The sequence below is a fragment of the Aspergillus welwitschiae genome, assembly GCF_003344945.1.
Source record: "Aspergillus welwitschiae strain CBS 139.54b unplaced genomic scaffold BDQ94scaffold_42, whole genome shotgun sequence".
Lineage (NCBI taxonomy): Eukaryota > Fungi > Ascomycota > Eurotiomycetes > Eurotiales > Aspergillaceae > Aspergillus > Aspergillus welwitschiae.
Genome location: NW_020798736.1, coordinates 270,688 through 293,581, shown reverse-complemented (window position 1 = coordinate 293,581; position 22,894 = coordinate 270,688). Strand labels below are relative to the sequence as shown.

General features: G+C 49.7%; 6 protein-coding genes across 6 annotated transcripts; 3 read left to right on the top strand and 3 right to left on the bottom strand.

Annotated features, from left to right (window-relative positions):
* Window positions 1-5,549: 5,549 nt before the first annotated feature.
* On the top strand, window positions 5,550-7,694 carry BDQ94DRAFT_174493 (uncharacterized protein; the record flags this gene model as incomplete). Its single annotated transcript, XM_026772360.1, has 5 exons — window positions 5,550-5,776; window positions 5,889-6,290; window positions 6,350-6,775; window positions 6,826-7,055; window positions 7,108-7,694. The coding sequence occupies 5 exons, from the start codon at window positions 5,550-5,552 to the stop codon at window positions 7,692-7,694; spliced, it is 1,872 nt and encodes a 623-aa protein (XP_026621852.1).
* A 1,367-nt stretch (window positions 7,695-9,061) lies between these two features.
* On the bottom strand, window positions 9,062-11,415 carry BDQ94DRAFT_151642 (alpha-amylase). The gene is made up of 11 exons (XM_026767789.1): window positions 11,220-11,415; window positions 11,130-11,168; window positions 10,948-11,063; window positions 10,786-10,894; window positions 10,505-10,733; window positions 10,279-10,441; window positions 10,082-10,228; window positions 9,785-10,025; window positions 9,448-9,727; window positions 9,291-9,351; window positions 9,062-9,211 (listed from the first exon to the last, which is right to left on the bottom strand). Exons 1-11 carry the CDS (start codon window positions 11,370-11,372, stop codon window positions 9,175-9,177), a joined length of 1,575 nt encoding a protein of 524 aa, XP_026621851.1. The 5' UTR covers window positions 11,373-11,415; the 3' UTR covers window positions 9,062-9,174.
* A 597-nt stretch (window positions 11,416-12,012) lies between these two features.
* Window positions 12,013-15,136, bottom strand: BDQ94DRAFT_174491 (glycoside hydrolase family 31 protein; the record flags this gene model as incomplete). The annotated part of the gene is made up of 4 exons (XM_026772359.1): window positions 12,013-13,693; window positions 13,748-13,918; window positions 13,971-14,381; window positions 14,442-15,136. The coding sequence occupies 4 exons, from the start codon at window positions 15,134-15,136 to the stop codon at window positions 12,013-12,015; spliced, it is 2,958 nt and encodes a 985-aa protein (XP_026621850.1).
* A 1,548-nt stretch (window positions 15,137-16,684) lies between these two features.
* On the top strand, window positions 16,685-19,048 carry BDQ94DRAFT_95461 (putative C6 transcription factor (AmyR)). Its single transcript, XM_026776914.1, has 3 exons — window positions 16,685-17,841; window positions 17,893-18,343; window positions 18,402-19,048. Exons 1-3 carry the CDS (start codon window positions 16,862-16,864, stop codon window positions 18,801-18,803), a joined length of 1,833 nt encoding a protein of 610 aa, XP_026621849.1. The 5' UTR covers window positions 16,685-16,861; the 3' UTR covers window positions 18,804-19,048.
* A 1-nt stretch (window position 19,049) lies between these two features.
* Window positions 19,050-21,081, bottom strand: BDQ94DRAFT_95462 (glycosyltransferase family 31 protein). Its single transcript, XM_026776915.1, has one exon. It carries the CDS (start codon window positions 20,927-20,929, stop codon window positions 19,490-19,492), a length of 1,440 nt encoding a protein of 479 aa, XP_026621848.1. The 5' UTR covers window positions 20,930-21,081; the 3' UTR covers window positions 19,050-19,489.
* A 972-nt stretch (window positions 21,082-22,053) lies between these two features.
* BDQ94DRAFT_151637 (uncharacterized protein) lies at window positions 22,054-22,876 on the top strand. Its single transcript, XM_026767788.1, has one exon. The coding sequence runs from the start codon at window positions 22,568-22,570 to the stop codon at window positions 22,787-22,789; it is 222 nt and encodes a 73-aa protein (XP_026621847.1). The 5' UTR covers window positions 22,054-22,567; the 3' UTR covers window positions 22,790-22,876.
* Window positions 22,877-22,894: the final 18 nt, after the last annotated feature.

Genomic DNA, 22,894 nt, shown 5'->3' with positions numbered 1-22,894 from the left:
AGCATGGGGAAAGGGGGGGAAGGGGATAGTGATGGTTCGGTTTCACGTGAGTTCGCTTGGGTGTGTTATGTAGGGATGTTTTGAAGGATTTATCTACTCGAAGCTGGTTTCTCAAGTCGAATTTGGTCGTTTAGAGTGAGCAGTCTCAGGTTAGGTGGTGATATAATGGGTATTGGATGGTATGTCTGTCTGATATCTATCTAACCACCCCCTCCCCCCTCCTCTGTCATAAATATCAGCCTGATATGTAATAGTGATATATGCTAGCCGAATGAACTATATACGTACAATAGTATTTTCTTGGTTCAGTCGATGCTCATTAAAGCTAGCTAGCTAATAGCTAGGATAAACCGCATTCTGTCGAATCTGTCACTGTCAAAATTAAATATCAACTCAATATAGTCGTAAAAATATGCGACCTATGTAGAAGAAAGGAAGGAAAGCAAGATAGTAGGCACACTCTCTAATTCTAATGAAACCTAAAGGTAGTTAAACAATAGATAGATAGGTTCGTGGCACGATTAGCCAAGAGTACAGTGACACTAACTAGTATTATCTGCTCATTCGGACATCCTTTCGAAGGTGTGACTCAGTTGGCGATGAGAAGGGAAAGGATGATTAATGAATGTCTCACTTGTCAGTAGTATTTATTTAGGTTTTGTTGCCATGTAGTAGCTGTCATATAGTGGGTTGAGTGTACTTTGTGCGTGTCATTCGAGGGGATCGAGAGCGACCTAAGTAGGTGGTCAGTTGTGGTATTCCACGATCATTTGATTGGATGAGATTATTGATTGATAGTGTATGTTGCTCCGTTATATCAAGGGTTCTATTATTGGTTTTTGTTTGGTGTAGATAATAGGCAGATTTGAAGTGATAGTAGGTTGGTAGTAGATAGAGGGAAACATAAATCCGTCATTACGTTGATAAGCATTAGTGGTAGTACCATGTCAGCAGTGATGGCCGTATTGAGAACTAATGGGCCCAAATAGTACTATATTAAATCACTTCTGCTCATGTTGCATGATGTCTATTTTTGTGGGCTCAGTTATAGATATTCCAGTGGTAGGTTGGTCTTTGTTGGCTCTATGTTGATAATGGTGTGCATATGGGATATCAGTGGGTACAATTATGGAGGACAGGTACCTCTCTCAGTGATATTTATCTCAAAAGGTATTATACTGATAAGAACTCTCGTCTGTTCAAGATTATCGATAGGGTAAACTTACATCCTGAAAGTCATACATAAGCATAGTACATAAAGGAGGGTCTGTATCACATGTCATGTTCGTTGGTGATGAATTCCGAGTGGAGTGGCAATGCCCTGGGCATGTGCCATGTAATGAACTTGGCCCGAGTACATACGAATCGTAAAAGAGGTTTACCATTCTACCACTGTGGTGTGTCGGTTCCTCTATTGCTTACGGGCATCGGGTATCTGATAAGATTGTAAGCTCCACAGTAGCTCTATTCAGCCGGCCATAAAAAGAAGATAGAGCCTAGCTGGCATCGATTCTAGACGCTGCTAGGTACCGGATTGGGCGTCACTTTCCTGCTAAGCAACAGGTGCTAGGCCCAATGGCGCTACCATTACCCGGGAATGCTCGGTACCACCCTGGAAGGTACCGGCAGTTGATAGGTTGAATGGCGAGCATAGCCTGCTATCCTATGGATGTTAGTGGCCAAAGACATATGCAGGCCTCCGTCTGGGGTCACCCTCAAGAGCCAACGGCATATCGATGATTGCCCTGTGTCAGGATAGCGCGGATATTACATCGACCCATCCTCGATTCGGGATACATGACTGGTCATGTGTTCTTCCTATGCCAACGAGCATAATCTGAGGATGGCCAATCATCAGCCAATTATTCCTGGCTATAGCCACTTCGATCCCGAACAAGACAACGACTAGGGTCTAGGCTAATCGCCCTAGATGAACCAATCGATCATGACACGGGGCAGCAATTCTGCACGCAGCCTGCCCTCCCGTTTTTGGGGCGATCTGGCGGCGGTATCGGATCGGTAGTCCGACGTTGCTGCAATGGATAAACGTGTCTGGCATTGTGGACCTTCTCGAACTGGCTAGAAGCCCACAGGGTCATCGGCTCGATTCCGGTTCGCACAAGGTAGTGTACAATACGGCTAAACCTCCACGGGCCCACCGGTCATCGGCACTCTTCTGCACGCGTAAACCAGATAGACAAGCTTTGCTTGGCTATCTGATAGTCCGACTATCATTCCTGACTTGACAAGCGCAGACGGACACGATTTGCAGCGTGATCGACGCGAAGCCCGTGGAGTCATCTCCCGAGTACCCGGTTTATCCACTTCCCCCACATCTGGAGGCGGATACTGTGATGGCAGACGCTTGGATGCGAGCCCGGAGAGGCGTGTCTTCGCTATCGGAGGGAGAAAGAAAGGAGTAATGCTTGGTTATGAAGGACGGACCAGGGTGTAATTAACCCCTATGCAACCTCAGCTACGGAGTTTGGCAGGTACTCCGGACACGATGCCGTGTCTGGCCGCTGAGCCGACGGTTGCCGCTCGTGGAGTTGACCTGTGGCTAGGTGTTGATTTTGAGTACCTAATTGCTAGGCATGTTATGGAGCACTTGGAAGGGGCCAGGGGGAGCCGTAGCATTGGCATATAAAGTGGACACCATCTGCTGTTGTTGGAAGTGAAGCTTCAATTAAGAAAGAGCAGAAACGACTTTGGTTGAAGGAAAATACAGAAGAAAGTTGATCGACTGCAAAACGACGCCACCAGATTTCCGGCAACGAACAAAACAGACAAAACAGACAAACTGCGCAGAAGGCGTGACCGGCGATCATGTGTCTACAAAGAACTTGCTGGATCGTCGCGGCCTCATTATTCTCCAGCTCCCCTCCTTTACTTCCTCGGTATATTCTTGAACACATGCCTACGATTGTCAATTCCCAGCCTGTCCCCTATCATGTTCGCGCAGGGATCATGGTCTGGCCGTTGAACTCCCCTGATTATCCTGCCTGAGAGCCTACGTCTTCCGATGACGACGTGTCCGGTGGCCGAACCGCCATCCGATATTAACCTGCAGCCGGGAATAGCCATGGACAGACAAACCTAGAAGGTTAGCTAAAAGTTAGTGTATGAGGTGAGCAAGGATATACTCGGCGTTCCCTCTTGGGCTTTCCGAAATCCATAAGGGAATCCGCCAAACAGTTCATTATGATCTTATTAAGCCGAGTTAATTTAGCTGCAGGTACGGCTTCGATAAGGATGGGATACGGACTCCTACGACCTGGCATTTCGGAGATATCCGACCATCACACGTCTTCCAACAAAGAATAATATGAGCAATGAGGTGGCCCGGAGTACGGAGAAGTTGCCTCTATCGTTGGCTTCTCGTGTCGAGCGCGCTCATGGCTAATAACGTTAAAACATTGACACATCAATTCATGATAACTAACAAGTGAGACATGTGCCACTCATTCCCGAATGCAACCACTCTATCAGGCCAGTGGGGAACGCACGGCTAGCCTCGTCGACCTCCGATGGTTGGTTTCTCTGATCTGAGTTTCCTACTGGGCCATCTCAGGAAGGTGGAAAAAGCAATGGCACCATTTACCGATACAAAGCGCAGTGTTGGCTGCCAATTTTACTTTTCCACCCCTCACCCGCTCTTCTTGCCTACTGGCGCCTGGAAGTGAAATCCTGGAGCAGGAGAAAGGAACGGTAATTGGCAAGCGCTAACCAACTTGCGCCTTGTACTTTGGAGCCGGCGCTGCGAGCCGACGCGCCCCATTCCCAAAATGGCCTAACGGCCGTGAAGCCGAGGTTCAGGGTGTCCCTACTTGCAATGCTTAACAACGGACGGAATAATATTCAACAGCCCCAGCGTTGCGCTGGTCAAAAATCTAGAAGCAGCAAATTTGGGCCTGAAGCCTAGATGGCGATGCCAATCAATCCTTTCTGTGAAATGATTTAGTTACTAATGAGGGGTTGCTGATTCGCTGTGGTATATGTGATGTCTGTGTCGAAGGCCCCAGGCAGCTCGTCCACTCCCCCCGAGAACAAGCCTTGCTCAGACAATCCAGGCTCCACCGCGTGCTGGGTCCACCACTGCTGCTGACCTTAACGCGGGTGCCTGTCGATTATGGGTCGACCAGCCAATATTGGACCGATATGCCTCCTCCGTCCCGGATTGTGAACATATGATAAGGAATGATGTGATAAGGAGGAAAAAAGACGGTATGATCTAAAAGCATTGTACAGACATAACAACAGGGATGAAGTGGGCCAGTAGGAGCTCCGCCATGATCCTGGTGGCTCGAATCAGTCCTGAGAATCCCCCACGGGCTGCTGTTGTGGAAGACACCTGGGCACACTGGCACCACAAACGCTGGACCTGCATAGAATATGCTTTGCTGGCTTCGGGTCTAGACATGGATTGGGATAATATCAACGTGCATCCTTGCTATAATCCAACAATATTTCCGTTGATAGCCGACAGGGCAGGCATTCAATGTCGCATTGCAGCATGCGCCGTCAAGTGTAGAGACTAGAGAGTGAGACAAGAGAGAAAAATTTTCTCTCCTTGGTGCTGGAAAGCCCATTTGAGGGATCTTATAAGGTAATTGCCTATGTTCAGTCAACTATGGTCTTGTCGAGAGAAACTCTTTCTCGTTAAGATCTACATGATCGCTTTTGATTTTCTCTGGGTTCACGCGGTTACTTTCTCCCCGTCAATCCCCAACCGCTGTTGTGCCTGACCATCAATGTGGAACGGATAAGGGGACAAGAGAAATTGAAGGAGCGATCATAAAAAGCTAATTTTGGTTTATTATTTTTTTTTTACTTCTAAAACTCAAAAAAGAAAAGGAAAACGAAAAAGGAAAAAAAAGAAAAGGTAAAATGGAAAAAGAAAGGCGGTCATCAGTTCCAATAACCATCAGCCAAAGATACAGACGAGTTACTGACCTTCTTATCCTGGACTTCCGCCCGATCCATATCTTCATGATAAGCAGGGAGCCGAACAAATCAACGCCAACTTCAGCGGCAGTTCCTCACTAATTTCCCACTTCCCACCGGCGTCATTTTGGTCCCAACCCCCTCCCTGGAAGCAGCGGGATTTAGTTACGATCCGGTTTACATCGGAGACTCGGAAAATACCATAGCGCATGCCAATCAAAACCCCTCCCAGGGTGACTGGCCAGTATCACGACCCATTGTTTCTATCTTTCTAGAAGACCTGCAGGGACATGGATTGGCTGGCCGCCGTGCTGCCGTCCATTAGCGTCTACCCCAGGTCAAGAACGGACTGGACGGACCCATAACCAATCTAACCAAAGCCAATTTCGTCAATTCCCAGCTGGCGAGCACAATCCCATTCCCAGGGTTGGCCGCCAACTGTTAAAAGGCACTATGTGTCTCTCCACCTGCCCGCCCCCTCGATGGCCTGCGCGTAATAACTATTCTACTGCTTTTTGCCTCTTTTTTGCCTCATTATTAGTATTTTACTCTGCTCTCCAGATTGCCTGCCAGCAATTGGTCCAAAGTGGACTTTGTTTGATGACATGACTCGAACCGTGGACGAGATCAAATACGAAACGCCTTCTTCATGGGAGCACAAGAGCTTGGACGTTGCCGAGGATGGCAGGCGACTAGCTCCCCATTCCGACACTGCTCGTCCGAAAGGCCGCATACGACGATCGATGACTGCCTGTCACACATGTCGGAAGCTTAAAACTAGATGTGATCTAGATCCGCGCGGTCATGCGTGCCGTCGCTGTCTATCTCTAAGGTCAGAGGCACTACCTACCTGCCAGTTGAAGCTTTGTCCTTCTGAGCGCGACATGATACTAGTCGTGGAATATAACTGTCCCAAATTTTCTGACAGTCCACAATATCTTTAGAATCGATTGTAAGCTGCCTGAAACGACCGATCGCTTCCAAGACAGTGCTGCGATGTGGCCAGACGCCACCTCGGCGATTCCCTCCATCGAGGAGCGCCTCACCTCCCTAGAAAGATGCATGAGGGAGATGACGGGCATGATGCGACAGATGCTAGATCACTCCCCAGGTTTCGCAAATGCCTCGGTTCCGCATTTGACCAAAAGCATCATCACGGATGAAACCGCCTCGATGGAGGGAAGCCCGTCGTCCCCCTTCCTGCCTAAGCCCGTTCGCCTCATTCAGGACCTCCAGTCCGACTTCTTCGGAGAAGCAGAGACTTCCCCCGTTGACTCCCCCCTCTCCAGCGATGGTAACGCTAAGGGTGCTATCGACTCTAAGCTATCCCTCAAATTGTTGCAAACGTATGGGTGTACCTGATTGACAATTACCAAAAAAGCTGCTAATCCTTGGCGCAAATCAGGTTTGTCGATCACTTCGGCGCTTGCGTTTCCATTTACAATCTCTCCGACATCCACAACGACATGAAAGCCCCCGACTCTTTACTGTATAATACTGCATGCCTTCTAGCTTCACGCTATGTACCGGGGATACCGACATCTACCGTGCATGCTATATACCTTCAAGTGCGACATGCAGTAGTCAATATTTTGTGGGAAAAACCACCCCTGAAGTATGAGACCCTCCAAGCACTTGCACTCCTCTGTCTCTGGCCAGCAACCGCCCAGAAAGAGCCACCCATGGACAGCTGGCTGCTGAGTGGTATCTCAATTAACCATGCAATTATCGCGCTCGATTTCCTAAACTATGCGCCCTCGGAAGTCATGGTGGACAATGAAACGGCTGCGCAGCTGCGGCTATGGAATACATATTGCCTGACACAACTACAGTGGGTTTCATCTAAGATCTCCCGTCCAGAAGATAGCTAACAAGCTTTAGTTTTGCGGTCGGGAATGCGCGTCCTTTCCATATCCAGCAAAGATACCTTGACCACTGCCCACGGATACTGGAGCACCCAGCAGCAACTCTGGAGGACGCAAGGGTTGTAGCAGAAATACAGTTGTATTTGATTACATTGCGGCTCCAGAGCAATAGCAGTCGAATGCGGTTGGCGGACCTTGACTATGAGGAAATAGAGCGATGGAAGAGGGAGTGGGCTCACCTTTTCTGTAAGAAGCCTGTTCTTGTTTCCCGGGGGACTACCACTGACGAGAGAAACAGCTGGTGAAAGTTCCACATTGGAGCTGAGCCTTTGGTTCTGCCAGACACTCCTTCACCGCACAGCAATGAGGCTTCAGCCCAGATCCGACAGGCTCGCATCTGAGGTTCTGCAAACCTCACGTCTGATAATATCGCGGTTCCTCCAGATCCGGTACTCTACCGCATTAAGCCTTGTAGACCAAGTCTACTTCATTGTCGGCTACGCCGCACTGAATCTGTGCGATTTCAATCTTATGGACCCGCTCATCGAGCAAGTGCAGATGTTCCTGCTGCATCTCTCCCCGAACGAAGACCACATCGCCTACCGGTTTTCGTGCATGGTCGCCGAGTTCAAGCGGCGATGTGGCAGTGCGGAATGCAATGACCCATCATCCACTGTCAAAGGGTCTCCGTTATCATCCTACGGCGACAGTCGTAAGATGAGCATGGGGCAAGCACCGTTCATGCCACCGCTCATGGATGGCATGATCGAGGGGTACGGCTTCGAGCAACTGATGCCAGAAGTCATGCCGAGTTCCTTTCCGGATGGGATACTCAACGGAATGCCTGTGACTGGGCTAGCAGCATATCGGTCAGCGACGCTGTAAGTAATCGGGATCGAGCTGGAAAGCACATGAGTGGGGGTGGTGGTAGTAGTAGCAGTAACACCAGGGATGATAACCTGCAGCGGTGGTTTATTTCCTGCCCATGGGCTGAACTAAAACCCCGAACCTAGCATGATGACGTGCAACGAAATGATTATAACCAAGGCCAAGTAAATACTAAAATAAAATAATATAATTCCACACGATCCACTACCACCACCACCACCGGATCCATCAGGTTGCCTTCCTGCACAGGCCTATTTAGTTAGAGGGCCCGTGCCACGAAACATCACGTAATTGAGCGTTTTTGCTTCCTTGCAACTTAAACAACCCCGTAGACACTCTCACATTCACATGCCAAACTACTAACTCCTACTGACCACCAGCTGCAGGAAGCCAGCCAGCCACCATTTCCTAATCGGATATATCTCCGAAACGTACGCTTTCCTCCTTTGTTCGGACCGTTCCGTGCCTCCGCGGAGAGTTGAACGAGTCAGAACACATTCTTTTCGTTTCTATCGTTTCTTTTTCAAGGCAGCAGAGAGACGAACAAGTCAGTGCTTGCTAACTTACTTACTTACTTACTTACCCCTCAGCATTTAGTGATCTACTATTTAGGAAAGAGTAATCATTCATTGAAGACAAGATTTTTATTTCTCCGATCGACCAAACAAAACGTTCAGGTAGACTAAGTAGTAGTAGTTAGTAGTAGTATGTCTTTGACCCCTTTACTCCACTACCCGTTGGCTGCTGCACTTAGTAGTAAGTAACTATCTAACCAGTTGCCGAGGAGAGGAAAGTGAGTGGGTGGGAGCCGGAGGATGCCGCCGAGAATTATTAAGTCGATCATTGCTAGTTAGTTATCTTTTCATGAGGAAGGAGAGGGGGGACGGGATTAGAGGAATAAACTTTTCTCTCTAATTAATTATCTGCATTAATTAAAACTTGGAGAGGAGGGTAGGGGAGTTGGGTATTGTTTTGTTGCTGTGTAGGTAGGTGTGTAACTTTTGGAAGGAAATTGACAGGATGATGCTACTATGCTGCAGGCAGTAGGAGGTTGTTCATCTCGCTTGCCCCGCCCGTAGATGGTTGGGTTCGGATGTAGATACTTGATGGAGATAAGTAGGGGTTTCGTTTCTTTTCTTTTCTTTTTCTTTTTCTTTTTTATGATGAAGTATATTTCTCTGGTATGTTCGTATGATGCAAAGGTTGAGGGTGAATTTACTATTGGTCTGCTGTTGGTATTGGCTGGGTGTCAATAGAAATAAGTTTAACTCCGTTGTTTCGTGAGGTTGTAGTGACCGTGGCTTTGAGACACTAAGGACTAGGTACAACTACTACGTCGGTGGTAGTGATTTTATCCATACTTTGCAAGCAAATGAATACTATGGATACTAATAATATAAAATGATCTTGAAGAATCCATTACACATAGAATCATCACGTCACCTAATAATATATACTGTCATCTGAGACATCCCAATCACGTCATTATAGCAATAAGCACCTGAGCAAAAACTCTACAAATTGAAGTCAGCATCTGGATCACGATCACAGGGGTCATCGTCTAGTGACCATGATATGATCTGACACACTTACACAGTGTAGCTCAAGAACAACACGCCTCCTCCTGCATCCTTGAAAACAGTGATCGCAGAGCCTGTGCGAAGGTATTAATTGATCAATCCATAAAGAATCAATGCGATGGACACGCATGCAAATACGGCTTATTGAAACATATAGGCAGGGAACTAACTGCAAAATGAGCTTCCATTAACCAACTTATCTGCAGGATAGAGGATCCGCGGTAACCCGCTCTTCATGGGTACTGGCACCGAGCCATTTGAGTTGACTGTTAGATTCGTGCAGGTATAGATTTCAGTAATCTTTTGGCCGGCTGTGTAGCCTGTTCCTGGGAGGGAGAGTGTGTATGAGGACCCCGAGGCGCCAAGGTTGGAAAGGACCGTGATAGTTTGGGTGCCATTGTAGCCTTTGCGCATGGCAAGGGTCGAGGTGTCTTGGTAGATGGGGTAGTTCTAAAATAGGTTTTAGTCAGATAGATTGTACCACACATGAACTCGAATGATGATTACTTTGTAGGTGAGATATCCGGTATCCTGTTTTATAGCGTGGGTGCGGATCTTGTTCGATGCGGCGATATGGGTGTAGAGCTCGCTGGTGGTCTTGTAGCCTGAAAGCCAGGTCGCTTCACGGTTGTAGGGGTCATTACCGCCGCTGTAGTGCTGTTCCTGACCGGCGTATATGATGGGGATGCCGTCAGCCAGGATAGTGAATGTTGCGGCATTTTTGGCTAGGGACATGTCGCTTGTGTAGCTTCTGGAGGTGAGCTCTTGTGTTTGTAATGATGAAGTCGGAGAGGATATTCTTACTTGGCAAAGCGTGGGTTATCGTGGTTTTCGACGAAGGTCCCTAGAAGCGTAGAATCTCTGCAGGTGGATTTCACGGTGTTGATCATGTTATAAAGGTCGCTGATACTGCCGTTGGTGGATTCGAAAGCCCGGAGGAGTGGATAGTACCTATTGCAAGTCGTTGGTAAGCATTCAATGGGGATGAATGTAGGGCTCACATGGGGTAATTGAGAACTCCGTCCAAGTCTTCCTGATAAGGACAGGTGTATGAGGCGTCCCCATCGAAGACTTCTCCAATACAGTACACGCCTGAAGCATTGTTGTAGCCGGGCCAGAAGTTCTTCTGTACGTTCTTGACTGTGTCTACGCGGAGGCCGTCGACTTGATGTTTGTTAGTCTTTGTCTCATAAGAGGCAGAAAATAGCGAAGTAAAGGTAGGATTACCGGAGTAGTTAGAGACAAGAGACTCGACCCAGTCATACCACATATTCTTCACCTCCGTACTGGTAGTATCAAGATCCGGCAAGGCAACGGTGTTATCACCTAGCCAGCAGTCTTCAACATTTGTCTGATTATTGTAATTGGAGATCCAACAGAGGTTGTGAAAGTACTTTTGCGAGTTGAATGGCCTATAGACACTGTAGTCCACAGAGCTCCCCGTACCATTGTGACCCTATCGCTGTCAGATACAAAGCTAAGGTCCTGTGGGGGGACTGAGAACATACCATGTGATTGGCAACAACGTCCACCATGAGATACATGCCCCGTGAGTGAAGAGCTGAAGCCAGAGCTTTGAGATCGTCTGCTGTACCATAATGGGAGTTCAGGGCATAACTGTCTGCATGGTAAGAAGGAAATACATTCATCCGGGCGATGGAGGTTCTCACGCGTCCTGCTGCCAGTATCCGTGATATGCCTGTCCGTAACCAGTATCTTGGGGGATCTGTGCAGTTACTGGTGTGATCCAGATCGCTGTAAAGCCCATTCCTTGGATATAGTCCAGCTAACGGATGTTAACTTGCCAAACAAACGTTGATGTAGATAGTGCTGCAACGATGGACGGACCGACCTGATTGATGATGCCCTGCCAGGATCCACCGCAATATTGCTAGATCTGTCAGCGAATCAATTGGAGATTCTAGAACATGCTGTGACTAACCCGAGCGCTCAAGTCACAAGAAGCAGTGGTAGAATTATCCGTTCGCGCAAAGCGATCGGTGAGCAGGAAATATATCGACTGAGAGCGCCATTCTGCAGGCGTGGCTGCCAGAGCTGTAGCCACGAAAATGGCCAGAAACAGAAAGATTGTCATCCTTCTTGTCAATTTTTCAAAGATATAACTATATTTGAGGAACGATCCGATGTATCAAAGGAGAGACATGATGATTTATACTAGGTTAGCCAAAGCAGGTCAGATCCCGTTGGATTGAGTAAGGCCAACATGACAATGTGAGTTGTCACTTCCCATCGGAAGACCATTCGACGGGTCCGATCCCAGCATTCTATAAATAGCGATTACATGCTTCTCCGTGTCTTGGAAACTAGGCTGCCAGTTATTGATGTACCCGACTGTCAGCTAGATGAGATTTAAAGTCTTCATTCATGAACCGACAAGGATGCGGGGGGAAATCCATCAGCCCCTGGCGATCACGGGCGGGTGTGTTCGACTGGCAGGGTCCCTTCCAGCGAATAGTGGCCACAGGCCGGCGGTTTTCTCCTCGGCGGCCGTCTCGGCAACTATAAAGAGCAGTGCGTGTGAGAGAGTACCTTCTCTGCTGCCCCGTGCTGGGTGTTATCGGGTCCATTTACAGAACGTTAGTCATGCAGGAATGCCGTGGCCGCCGGTGAAACAAAGGTGGAAGTTGAATTCTGATTTCTAACCAAAGAGCTACATTGCAGAGCATCGTTCCCATGTTGCATGCTGTACGCGCACACCTGGCTTGTGGCTGACACTACCATTCCAACACCCAGTTTTCCGCCCATGCGCCGCCCTTCGTCAAGTTTTGCAGCCCCCCAACAAAGAGAACCTGGGACGTAGAATTGTACGTGACAGACCCGGGAAATACGGCCTGTCCATTCAGGGTCACCGCAGAGGGCTCCTTGTTCACTCCGAGCACCGTCACATTAGCAAGCGGGTTCCTCTCTTTCCATTTTCCTTGAGCCGACGAGCGCAGGCTTGACCGCGATGCCGTGAAGTCCACATGGAGGGTGGCATTGGGGTAGATGCTCTCTCCATCATCGAGATAGAGCTGCCCCGACGCGGTTCCATTGCTTCCTAGTGCAGCTAGCAAAGCCCACGGGGTTTGCCGGGCTTCACGAGTGGTCAATGCCGGCTCTTGCATCGGCAAGATGTTTCCACCTCGTACATAAACTGGGATGTGGCCCAATGGTGCCGAAATGGTCGTGTTGACCCCGGGCTTCGCATCAACTGCAGCCTGGGTGTACCAATCGTACCACACTTCGCCATGTCCAACTCCTGGGAACACGCCCTTGACCGTATTGACCAGAGGCTCCAATACCGGGATCACCATGATGGCCGGCCCAACCATGAATTGAGTCTCAACCGCAGCCAATGTTGGGTCATTAGGGAATTCCCAGGAAAGTGCGCGCATTACAGTGGAGCCCGTGGTGTGGGCCAGGTCAAACAACGTATAAAAGTAAGGTAGGATGGCGTACCGAATTCTCATGGCGGACTTGGTTGCCTCAATAACAGAAGCCCACCGATAAGGCTCCTGTGGGATCGTGGAGAGCTCATTGTGGTTTCGGTAGAATGGGAAGAATGCGGACAGTTGCATCCATCGGTTGCAGAGCTCCTCATCGGAGTTTCCGTTAAACCCACAGGTGTCCGCACCAAACATTGGAATGCCGAAAAGTGAGAAGGAGAGGGCTTGCGAGATGGAGTAGTACATGGACCACCATTTGGAATAGTTGTCGCCGCCCCAGTGGCCTGCCCATTTGCCAGAGCCAGCGAAGGTTGAGCGGCCAATAATGAATGGCCGCCGCTTATGAGACCAGACCTCAAGCAGACCTTGGTAGGTAGCGTTCAATCCTTGATGTCCGTAGAGACCGTGCACATCATACTCCTCAACACCATCAACATGCGTTGCATTCGGCGACACCGCATGGACACTGAGATCATGGCCTTCTTGGTCATGGTTGATCACATAGGGTGGGTGCTCAACATTGCGGACACCAGGCGTGGGCGTTGTCCGCAGATATGATACCGAAGTCGACGTGGTGGTCGCGGTTGCTGCAGCCTGACTGGAAGCTCCCGCCGAAGCTGACGCCGCCTCTGTAGCGTTGGTGATATTGAAAGCCTCTGGGTAATCATATATGATATCACCAGGCTCACCGGGGAGAAGAAACGATGGGTGTGCCGGGTTCAGAGTCAGGTTACCTGTGCCACAGCTCCCGACACAGAAGGATGAAACTTCAGACATGTCGTACCACACACCATCGAACGCCACTTTCTTCGACCAGATAACAAGCTCGTTAGCCCAGAAGTCAACTGCCTTGGGATGATGCCAATCGGGGAAGACTGTATATCCTGGCCAAACGGCTCCAATATAGAGGCTACCATCGGGATTCTTGAGGAAGACGTCGTCCGCAGCTCCTCTGTCATACGTAGCGTATCTGTATCGCTAATTAGCATACAGGCAGTAATATAATTTGTCACTAGACACTTACGCATCAGAGGCATTTTCGGGATTAGGAATGTAGAGCGCCGCATCAACAATGGGTACATAGTAGCGTCCACTCTCATGTAGCTTGCTGAGAAATTCATCGCCCTCACTGTAGGAAAAGCGATGTTGATCGTTGTCAAAGTTGCGATATCCGTGCATGTAGTCAATATCGGTCCTAAGTGCCTGTTAGACTGTTTTGAGATACCATAAACCAGTACAATACGCACCAGATATATTCCAACGGGATCTCAAACTTCTCAAAGTTCGCAACAACGTCCGCCAGATCCGACCAGTTGTTGTAGCCCCAACGACATTGGTGGAATCCAAGAGTGTTGTATTGCTGCATGGCCGGTAATCCCACAGTGCTGGTAAGATATTGCCTGGTAACATCGGCCGGGGCGGGGCCTGAGTAGAAGGTGAGATCGATTCCTCCACCTAGGGTCCGCCAGATCAATTTTTGAGACCGGAGGAGTATCTCAAGTCCATGAGAGTTCCTCAGAAACACGCCATGAGAGAGGGAGATATAATCTTGCGAGGCATCAGCCTCGCTGCTTTTGACGGGAATATAAGACCCATTCTGCCTATCTCCTTTGTAATATCTTGTATCCAGATAGAAGGGATGTTGGCCGTAGAGATTTCTAGGACGAGTAAGTTTCAAGAGTAGAACCAGAAGATACGGGCGGGATATCAGTACTCACTGGTCAATAGGTGTTCCATCATCCGAAGGATATATGGTCAGATTAGCATTTCTCTGGAGGCGGAATTGCGTGATATGCTCCCCAAGGCCATACAAGTTATATTCTTCAGGGAGCGCGGTCACAAATTCGATGAACTGATTCTCATATACGAGCACAGTGCCTTCTGTACTGAAAAGCGCGTCGCCTGTAGCCTTTCGGATCACCTTGAAATTGAACGACGGCTCATTTGACCATGACACAAAAAGGTCGCTCTGGGATACAGATGCATTGAGGGAAGCCTTGGGTCTGGGAACCAGGTTTTCCGAAAGAAAGTACCAAGAAGCGTTTGTGGAGTCAACATGAGTGGGGAGAATCTGAATATTCAGTCGATCCGAATCCTGGTACTCCACAGACAGTGTCAAGGAGTCAACATCTGTGCCGTATACGTTACATGGCCTGCCCGCGAGCTGAAGACTGGCAGTAAATCCACGTGAATTGTGCTGCACTTTTGAAGCCTTGTAGCCCGGACAAACCGACTGCGCGTCGGCAGCCTGAGGATCATCGATGTTGGCAATCAGCTGCGCACCGACATCTGCGGAAGCAGGAATGGTAAACTGTGGCTGCGAAGGGGCAGTGGTGGATAAGAGTGACTGGCTCGCTCCATAAGCCAGAGGGACAAGCCATGCTCTGGCAAGGAGATCCGTCAACTTCACCATGGCTCGCTTAAGGAGGCTCGAGGCACGGTCGCGTAATCCTTGATGAGAATGGAACAGCTATAACCCAGATGTGCTCAAGGAATGCTCGCGTTATTTATATATAGCTGGGTTGAGGCGACTAGATCACCACTAGGAGCAGCCTCCTATTGACATGACGCTGTGCGACCGTACCCGAAGGCTCATTGCGCCGGTGAATTCCCGACGTGTAAGGGGCAAATGCAGATATATTCTTATGGACTGCGGAGAATCGGCAAAGCTAGCGACCGAATTGAGTTCATAATGACCGAAGAAGAGGAGAGAATGGGGCAGGTAACGAACAAGCACCTACCTGATTGAAGATATTGTTGTGCTGGTGGGCTGGTACAGCACCTTATCGTAAGCGAGATCATGGAGAAACCAGGACAACTGGAGAAGCATCGACCCCAGTTGGCGGGGGAGCTGGGGATTCTCCAACGATGATTTGTTGCACCGGAGAAACGGGAGTGGATACTGCCGAGTACCGTATTGATGCCTGAGGGGCCTGGCAGCCAGACGATCAGATGATGAGCGCACGCTGATTGGCTCTCATCCCGATAAATGACCGAGACCCCCTCAGTTCGGGCTTCGGCTCTGACGATTCTTGTGCTCCAATCCAGACTACAATCGCGACCCGACCACTTCGCGCCGCCTTTTGCACCTTCCCCAGAATGCTCCCGGTGAAGATTTTCAACAGCAGACTACCCATGCTGGTTTGAAAAGCAGGTGGCACTCAATCTTGCTTCTAAACCTAAAATGATGAGCAATGAAGGCGGGGACGAATGAAGATGGGTTTCGATTAATGAAGACACTTACCAGGGCCCCTGACAGCGAGGCATTTAATGGCTTTGATAATCATCTCATTTTACTAAGTAGGTCACAAGTCTCGGCTTCCCGAGTGGGATGTTCACCAGTGTTACGTGAAAGCTCTTTCGGACCGTCATTAGCATGAATCCCATCGTCAGCGAGTCTCAGACTCTGTCAGCTTTTGACATAAGAAAACACATTGACAATGCTTTGTGCAGGGGTGCTGATTCTCCGAAAGTACTCCGTAGCGCATGGATGATGCCCTTGGTCCCAATGATGGATCCTTCAGGCCGGCCCAACAACTCATGGCATGCCCACACCACGTACACACAAAGAGTCTCTAAACGAGTCGAGTCGTCTACCGGATATACCGAGGCAATATCTGTCATGATGGCTCCGTGACATATCATGGTTCAGCCTACGCTTCTCTCGCACTTGAAGGACATGGCTTCGGCCTCCTGTCTGGAGTATACCTGACCCGCGTCATGGCTCGGGCGGAGGGTCCACCTGCTAAACCAGGAAGCCATCCTGGGACTAAAAGACTAGTAGCTCCAGTCGAGGTGATACCCCCTTTGGCTCAAGCAACGGGCCGAAATGAACAGGCCAGTCGTAGCAGGTTAATGGAGGTGGCTCATACCGCGGGGTCCGGGTAGCCTGGAGGTGCCGACTTTCTCACGGTGTCGCTTCCCCGCCGCCCTTCCCCAGATTTCTCTCCTTTGGTCTCCCCTCCTTTAGCAATCGCATGATTTTCGGTGACTGCTCACCTTGTGGCCATCTTGACCACCGAAACTTGTCTCACGAGTATCATTATTTCTCAAAATACAATGAAGTCTCCAGAGTCTCGCTCCACTGCCGCTGCTACTGCTAAGTTCTGACGGGAGTCACACTTGTCTCCGCATACAAATGGACTCTCATCCTTCCCCTACCAAACAAAAGGCCTCCAAGCAAGCCTGCGACAACTGTCGTCGGCGTAAGATCAAGTGCTCGAGAGAGCTTCCCTGCGATAAGTGTCGACGCCTTCTTCTTTCTTGTTCCTACAGTGATGTGCTCCGGCGCAAAGGCCCCAAATTCCGCACCTTATATCCACTTGCGCCCATTCATCCCCTGGTATCACGACAACAGAATACATACCAACAGAATTCGTCACAAAATCCGTTAAACAAGCAATGGACTGCAGATGGAGTGGGCTATCCGTTAAGCTCACCAATGTCGCCTTCTTTCACAGTGGCAGACCCTCAATACTTACCCCATGACGCTCCCGAGCCGTTCTCTCAGTTTCCTCCGCCAGAGCTAGTCTCCTCACCCGACTCAACCAATTCATTGTCAGACTCTAGTATGGCACTAGTGCGCCCTTATGCAAGACGCCTGTCTGCTCCGGTGCTACTTGCTCATGTGAATGTTTATCTAAAATATCTGTTCCCCATCATGCCTGTGGTGCGGAAGGAGGAGCTTCAACAAGATTGCCACCAGCCTGAACGGTTATCGCCCCAACGATATGCCTTTCTTGTCGCCCTATGCGCAGCCACACACATCCAGCTGAAACTAGATGGCACAGCATCTGTCCCAGAACCTTCACACCTTCAAGCCGGGATTGACGGGCATTCCTGGATGTCCGGCGAAGAGTTGCTGGCTGAAGCAGTACGCGCAAGGAAGGATTGCGACCCAGTAGACGGCATGAACATAGAAAGCCTTCTTACGTCTTTCTTCCTGTTTGCTTCGTATGGTAACCTGGACAAACAGGACCATGCCTGGTTCTACCTTTGTCAGGCAACATCCATGGTCTTCACGCTCGCACTCCACCGAGAGTCAAGTTATGTGGATCTGAGTACCGAAGAAGCAGAGGAACGACGCAGGGTGTTCTGGCTACTGTTTGTCACCGAAAGGTAGGTGCATCCTATGAAAGCATTGCCCATTTTTCGACTAATGTGAATCAGGGGCTACGCACTTCAACAATCGAAACCGGTAATGCTGCGCAATTCAATCCGCAAGCCTCAAGTACTTTGCTCCGAAGATCCTATTTTGGCCTACGGTTTCATCAATCTTATTAGCATCTTTGAGAAACTGACCGTCAACCTTTATGACTGGGTCTCTGCGGGAGGCATGGACGGCTCGTCCGAGATGCCCCCAACGTCTGCTATTCAGTCTAGTCTCTGCAACGCAATTTCGGTCGACGGAGTCTCGGAGATTCAAAAGGTCGACATACTCATCACCCAGCAATGGCTGCAGACAGTAATGTGGAAGCTTTCTATGACTCGCGCTACTCAGCCTGGGTCTCGCGATGAGGCGGTTCTTCCCTTTCATCTCCCCGTTCTTGTCGGAAAAGCCGTTATGAATGTTATTGGTGCTGCATCCCAGGGAGCTGTTGATGCTCACGGCATTGGCATGGTCAGTATCTTAGTTCCGGCGCAGCATATGCCAATGCCATTTACTAACAACATAACAGGAACAAAAATTATTCGACCTGGGTTCCTCAGTTGCAGACGTGGCACGATCACTTAATTCCAAGGCTGCGCACCGCCTTACTGAAGCGGCCGTCGATCCTCGCGAACTCCTTTGGGGCATTCTCACCACCTTATCACGCATCCGCGGCTCTCAGTCCTACCTCTTTCCTTCATTGTTGGAGCGATGCAAAGGCGCCCTGGACTTCACCTCCCCCACGTCGATGGGTAACTTCCTTCCTCCCTTATCCACTGCTTCCACATGGGAAGAGGAAACGGGGCTCGCCGTGGTTTCTGTTCCGGAGAATCCTGACCCTCATGAACAAGAGGCAGCATTAATGGAGCCGCTATCGCAGCTCTTACCAACTCCACAGGTGCAATTCCCGGAAAATAATCTTTTGAACTAGGAAGGCAACTACGACGATGACGATGCTAGCATTAATCCGCGTTTGTTACGACTTTGCTTATGTTATGATACCATTTATCCGGAGACTATGTGGCAATGTATAGGGCATGAAGGTGAACTGTATGTAATAAAGCATGTATATAGGTGATGAGACTATCTATATGATTACCGATTGTGGTCGAATATTAGCTGAACCACCACGCATTGCACTGGACTAATCAGCCATCACACTTCTGTTAATCTGAAGAAGTGGCATGGATTTTGCAAATTATTTCTTTTATTTCAGTCTAACAGCGCTATACAAAGCAACACAACCGGGTCCATCCGAGAATAAATGTACAATTGGTATGGAAGTGTAAGAATGTAAGAAACCCAAGACTATGTACCTGTATCGCGCACGAATCTGATATCATCCCAAGCTAAACAATCAAGTCAAGTTTCATGATCTATGCGCCGTAAGAAAGAAGCAAAATTATAAACGTGGCTAGCGTAGAAGAGGGAGTGAAAGGAATATCCCTCTTCATATATGAGTGAGCAAGTCAGGGGGGGAGACATGAGATAGAACCTGTAGCTTGAAGAAGCAGTACAGGTGATTTTGATGGTGGTGGAAGGCGAAAATATGAGGGCGGAGAGGGATGGGAGGGATTGCGCAAATGGTAGATGCGCAATGCAGACGGGCGGCCAATCTTAGGCTGTCCGCCAGATCAACTCTAGAATTTGATCACCTTTCTCTGGGTCACGGTGGACGTACCATTGACGGACGCGGTTTCCGTCAATGATGGCGTCCTCATGCAGGTAGCTGATCTTTCCCTCGTCCTTTAAGCGGAGAGGACCCAGCTCATGCAGGTATGACTCGAAAACTGCACCGTTGTGGCTGTCCCACGTGAGCTCCATGCTTCTGTCGCCTGGCTTTTTCTCGCTGCTATACTTCACCACCGAGAAGCCGTTGGTGAGGATCCAGCCGTCTCCAAAATGCCATTTCCGCAGGAGACATGAATCACCGCAAATTTCGGTAACAGCGCTGGCTTTGGCCATGTCTGCGTGGAACCAAGACTTCCAGTGATGCACTGACAGCGGCGGTTGTCGTTCCGCCTCGAAAAACCCGGACACATCGCCCATCATATCAAGCTGGTGCAGGCGGTGGTCGATGGTTAAACGAACATCGGTGTACTGGTAAATGCAAAGGGAAATTCTGCGGTCGCCGGTTACATCCATTCTCTGGCAGTCCTCGAATACTTCCGGCCGGCTCAATTCTTGGATCAGAGGCCGGGACAAGAAGACGCCAGCGCCTCCGAATCCCATCAACCCGAAAACTCCGACCTGTGGGATGCTTTCAGACAGCCCACCGACATACATAGGTTTCGTATCATCATACTCCTTAAGCCCTTTCACGAGCTCTGGCATCGAGAGGAAGAAAGTATCGTCGTCCATGACGCACGACCATCTTGTTTCAGGACGCATATTCTTGGCCAGATGAGGGACCAGCGAAAAGTATCGGCGTTGGTACTCTTCACTCGACTCCGATATTGAGAGATTTATTCCAAGCGCATCGGCCTTTAGCAACACCTCGTGTGCCCTCTCATCGGGCTCAACCAAGGCAAAGATGTGAGCATTGGTGTAACCCGCCCAATGAGAAAACGCGTCCAACGAGTCATTCAGCCGTTCTATCGTTGTAGCGACACCAAAGTCGATGTGGGATGCATCCGCATGTCTGGGGGGTGTCGGGACTTGGAGCGCCACCGGGTGTGGTATTAAGCAGTCCTCATGCATGAGCTCCTCCGGTAGATGAAGTTGGTCGCCATGGGACTTTTGCGGAAATAAGGGAACTTGGAGACGTTGTGACAGGGGCAAGATATTGCTGGGGGACTCAGAGGCGACTACTTCGCGTCGCACGTATTGGGTCAGTTTCTGGACATTCAAGCGGCGGAGAGCTTCATAGTCCGGTTCGCAGCCAACGTCGGATGTGATGGTAATGTTGGAGACGGTTTCTGTGGTCACGCGCGGGGATTCTAGACGGGGCCAAAGGAAGATGGTGAAGCTGGTAACGAGGCAGCTGATGACGACAAACCGCAGCAGCTTTCTCTTCCCCATCGATGACCGCGGCTTGTCCGCAGTTTTTGCCCACATTCTCGATTTTCCACTTCTTTCAGGTATAATCGGTAGATGGATGGATGGCGTAGGACGAGATTATCAGAATGATCGCACTAACAGTGCAAAACCATCTCGAATCTTCCGGTAGGAGTGGGCAAAGGGGGGTGTGAGTACCGGGGGAAGCAGGGGAGGGTCGGACACTGGAGGAGTAAAGGAGGGAAGATTGGCAGCGAAGAAGGGGGGAAAGAAGGAAACGTGGAGAGGAAAATCCAGAGGATAAAATGAACAGCAGACGATCTCTGGACCCCAACGGATGGAGGAAAGAAGAACGCGGAAAGAATGACGAAGGTCAGCGGGCAAGCGACAACGTCAATGGAGCCAAGGTTGAAAGGGAAGGCTGATAGGCGATCAACGGGGCTCCAAAGCAGCACGGCGACAAGGAACACAAGAAACAAGCACTTGCACGGCTCGAAATTGGTCGGATCTGACCTGGCGGAGACTGGCGACAAGCCAGGGATCGGCCATGCCCTGGACTTTGGGAAGATGGGACACTGGAAGCCACGGATGGAGTCTACGATGCTTGGTCGAATAAGAGCCGGTCTGGCCGTCAGGGCACACCTGCTGGGTGTCCACTGGGGGCCCTCGATCGGCCATTCAAACACGCTCTAGGAGTTTTTAGTCTGATGCTTTCGTCTCCAATGTCTCCAGCGATGGACGGTGACACTCTCCCCAGGGTTGCGTTAGGGGTCCGGCTTAGTGGTTTACCCTGTACCAGTTCCCCCATCGCCATGGCTCATGGCGCGGTCGCATTCTCGCTTCCGATGGCAAAAGACGCCGCCAGCCAGGTGGTTAACATCTACGGTAGTAACGGAGCCTACACGGTACAACTTTCCATAGAATATTGGTTGGTCGATTTGATTGCCCTAGCCTAGACATCCGCGGGACAGCCACCGTCGCCGCAGCAGCTGGTGGATGGTACAACCGCCCGTTGATTGACGCGCATTCCACTTGGGGGCGATGGTCCAACCGGACAGCGGGGCGAGGGCTTGATGACGACGGCCGCAGGCGAATCGCTTGGCAGTGCGTCTCATGATGGGCTTATCGACTTACTTATCTGGTCGGTAGTGTGTTTGTGTCGCCAACCAGTTGCATAGGGAGAAAAGCGCTGCTGCGGGTTGGCGAACTGACCAACAAGTGGTGCATGTGTGCATATGTTCTCGTCTCAAAAGCACAAAAAGGCATGCTTCTGCTAAGACTATCTCTGGCACGACATGTCAAGAAGTTTTTGATAAGATGACAAGTCGTTATCCCTTCCAGTGACCACGCGTCGACTCCATCAGGGAATTATTCTCTTCCTTTGCGAGCCAATGGCAGTCATAGCCTTTTTCCGGCACTGCAGTCTCATGGCATTCGCTCCAAAGTATTGACTTATGTAGATGGTCGCTTTAATTTCCCCATGGCCAATCGCGGTGAAGCTGATGGATTCTCATTATCGCTCGTCGTCGGATGAGTTCGCGAGCTATGATATGTAGTCTCTAGTTCCTATTTCTTCCAATCGGGCAGTGATAATTATAGATGTTGCCAAAGCTAATTAACACCACTAGTCAGGTATAAGCATGGGTCATATTACGTGCATGACCTCGTACCGCCTATACACGGATAAATTGTGGTGGGATGAAGGAAGACAAATACTATTTATGCATCGGCTCTGCATGTCTTGGGTTCATCATAACGAAACTGAACTATCTTATTGTCCCAACTGAACAGCTTATCGTCAAGAATTGTCTGGTTGTTTTTTGGTGTAATCTGCCCCTGCATGGTTGCATGCAACATTGCTCAGACAAGAATAATCAAAAGCAACGCCGTGGCGCCATGAGTAAGGGGCATGAAATGTAAAGTAGGCAGAACAACCCGGTAGTCTAGACCATGTACAGGGAATTGTTGTTGCACAACAGGGTTGACATTAGATCAGTCAAGAACCCCCCGACCACTGCACAATTA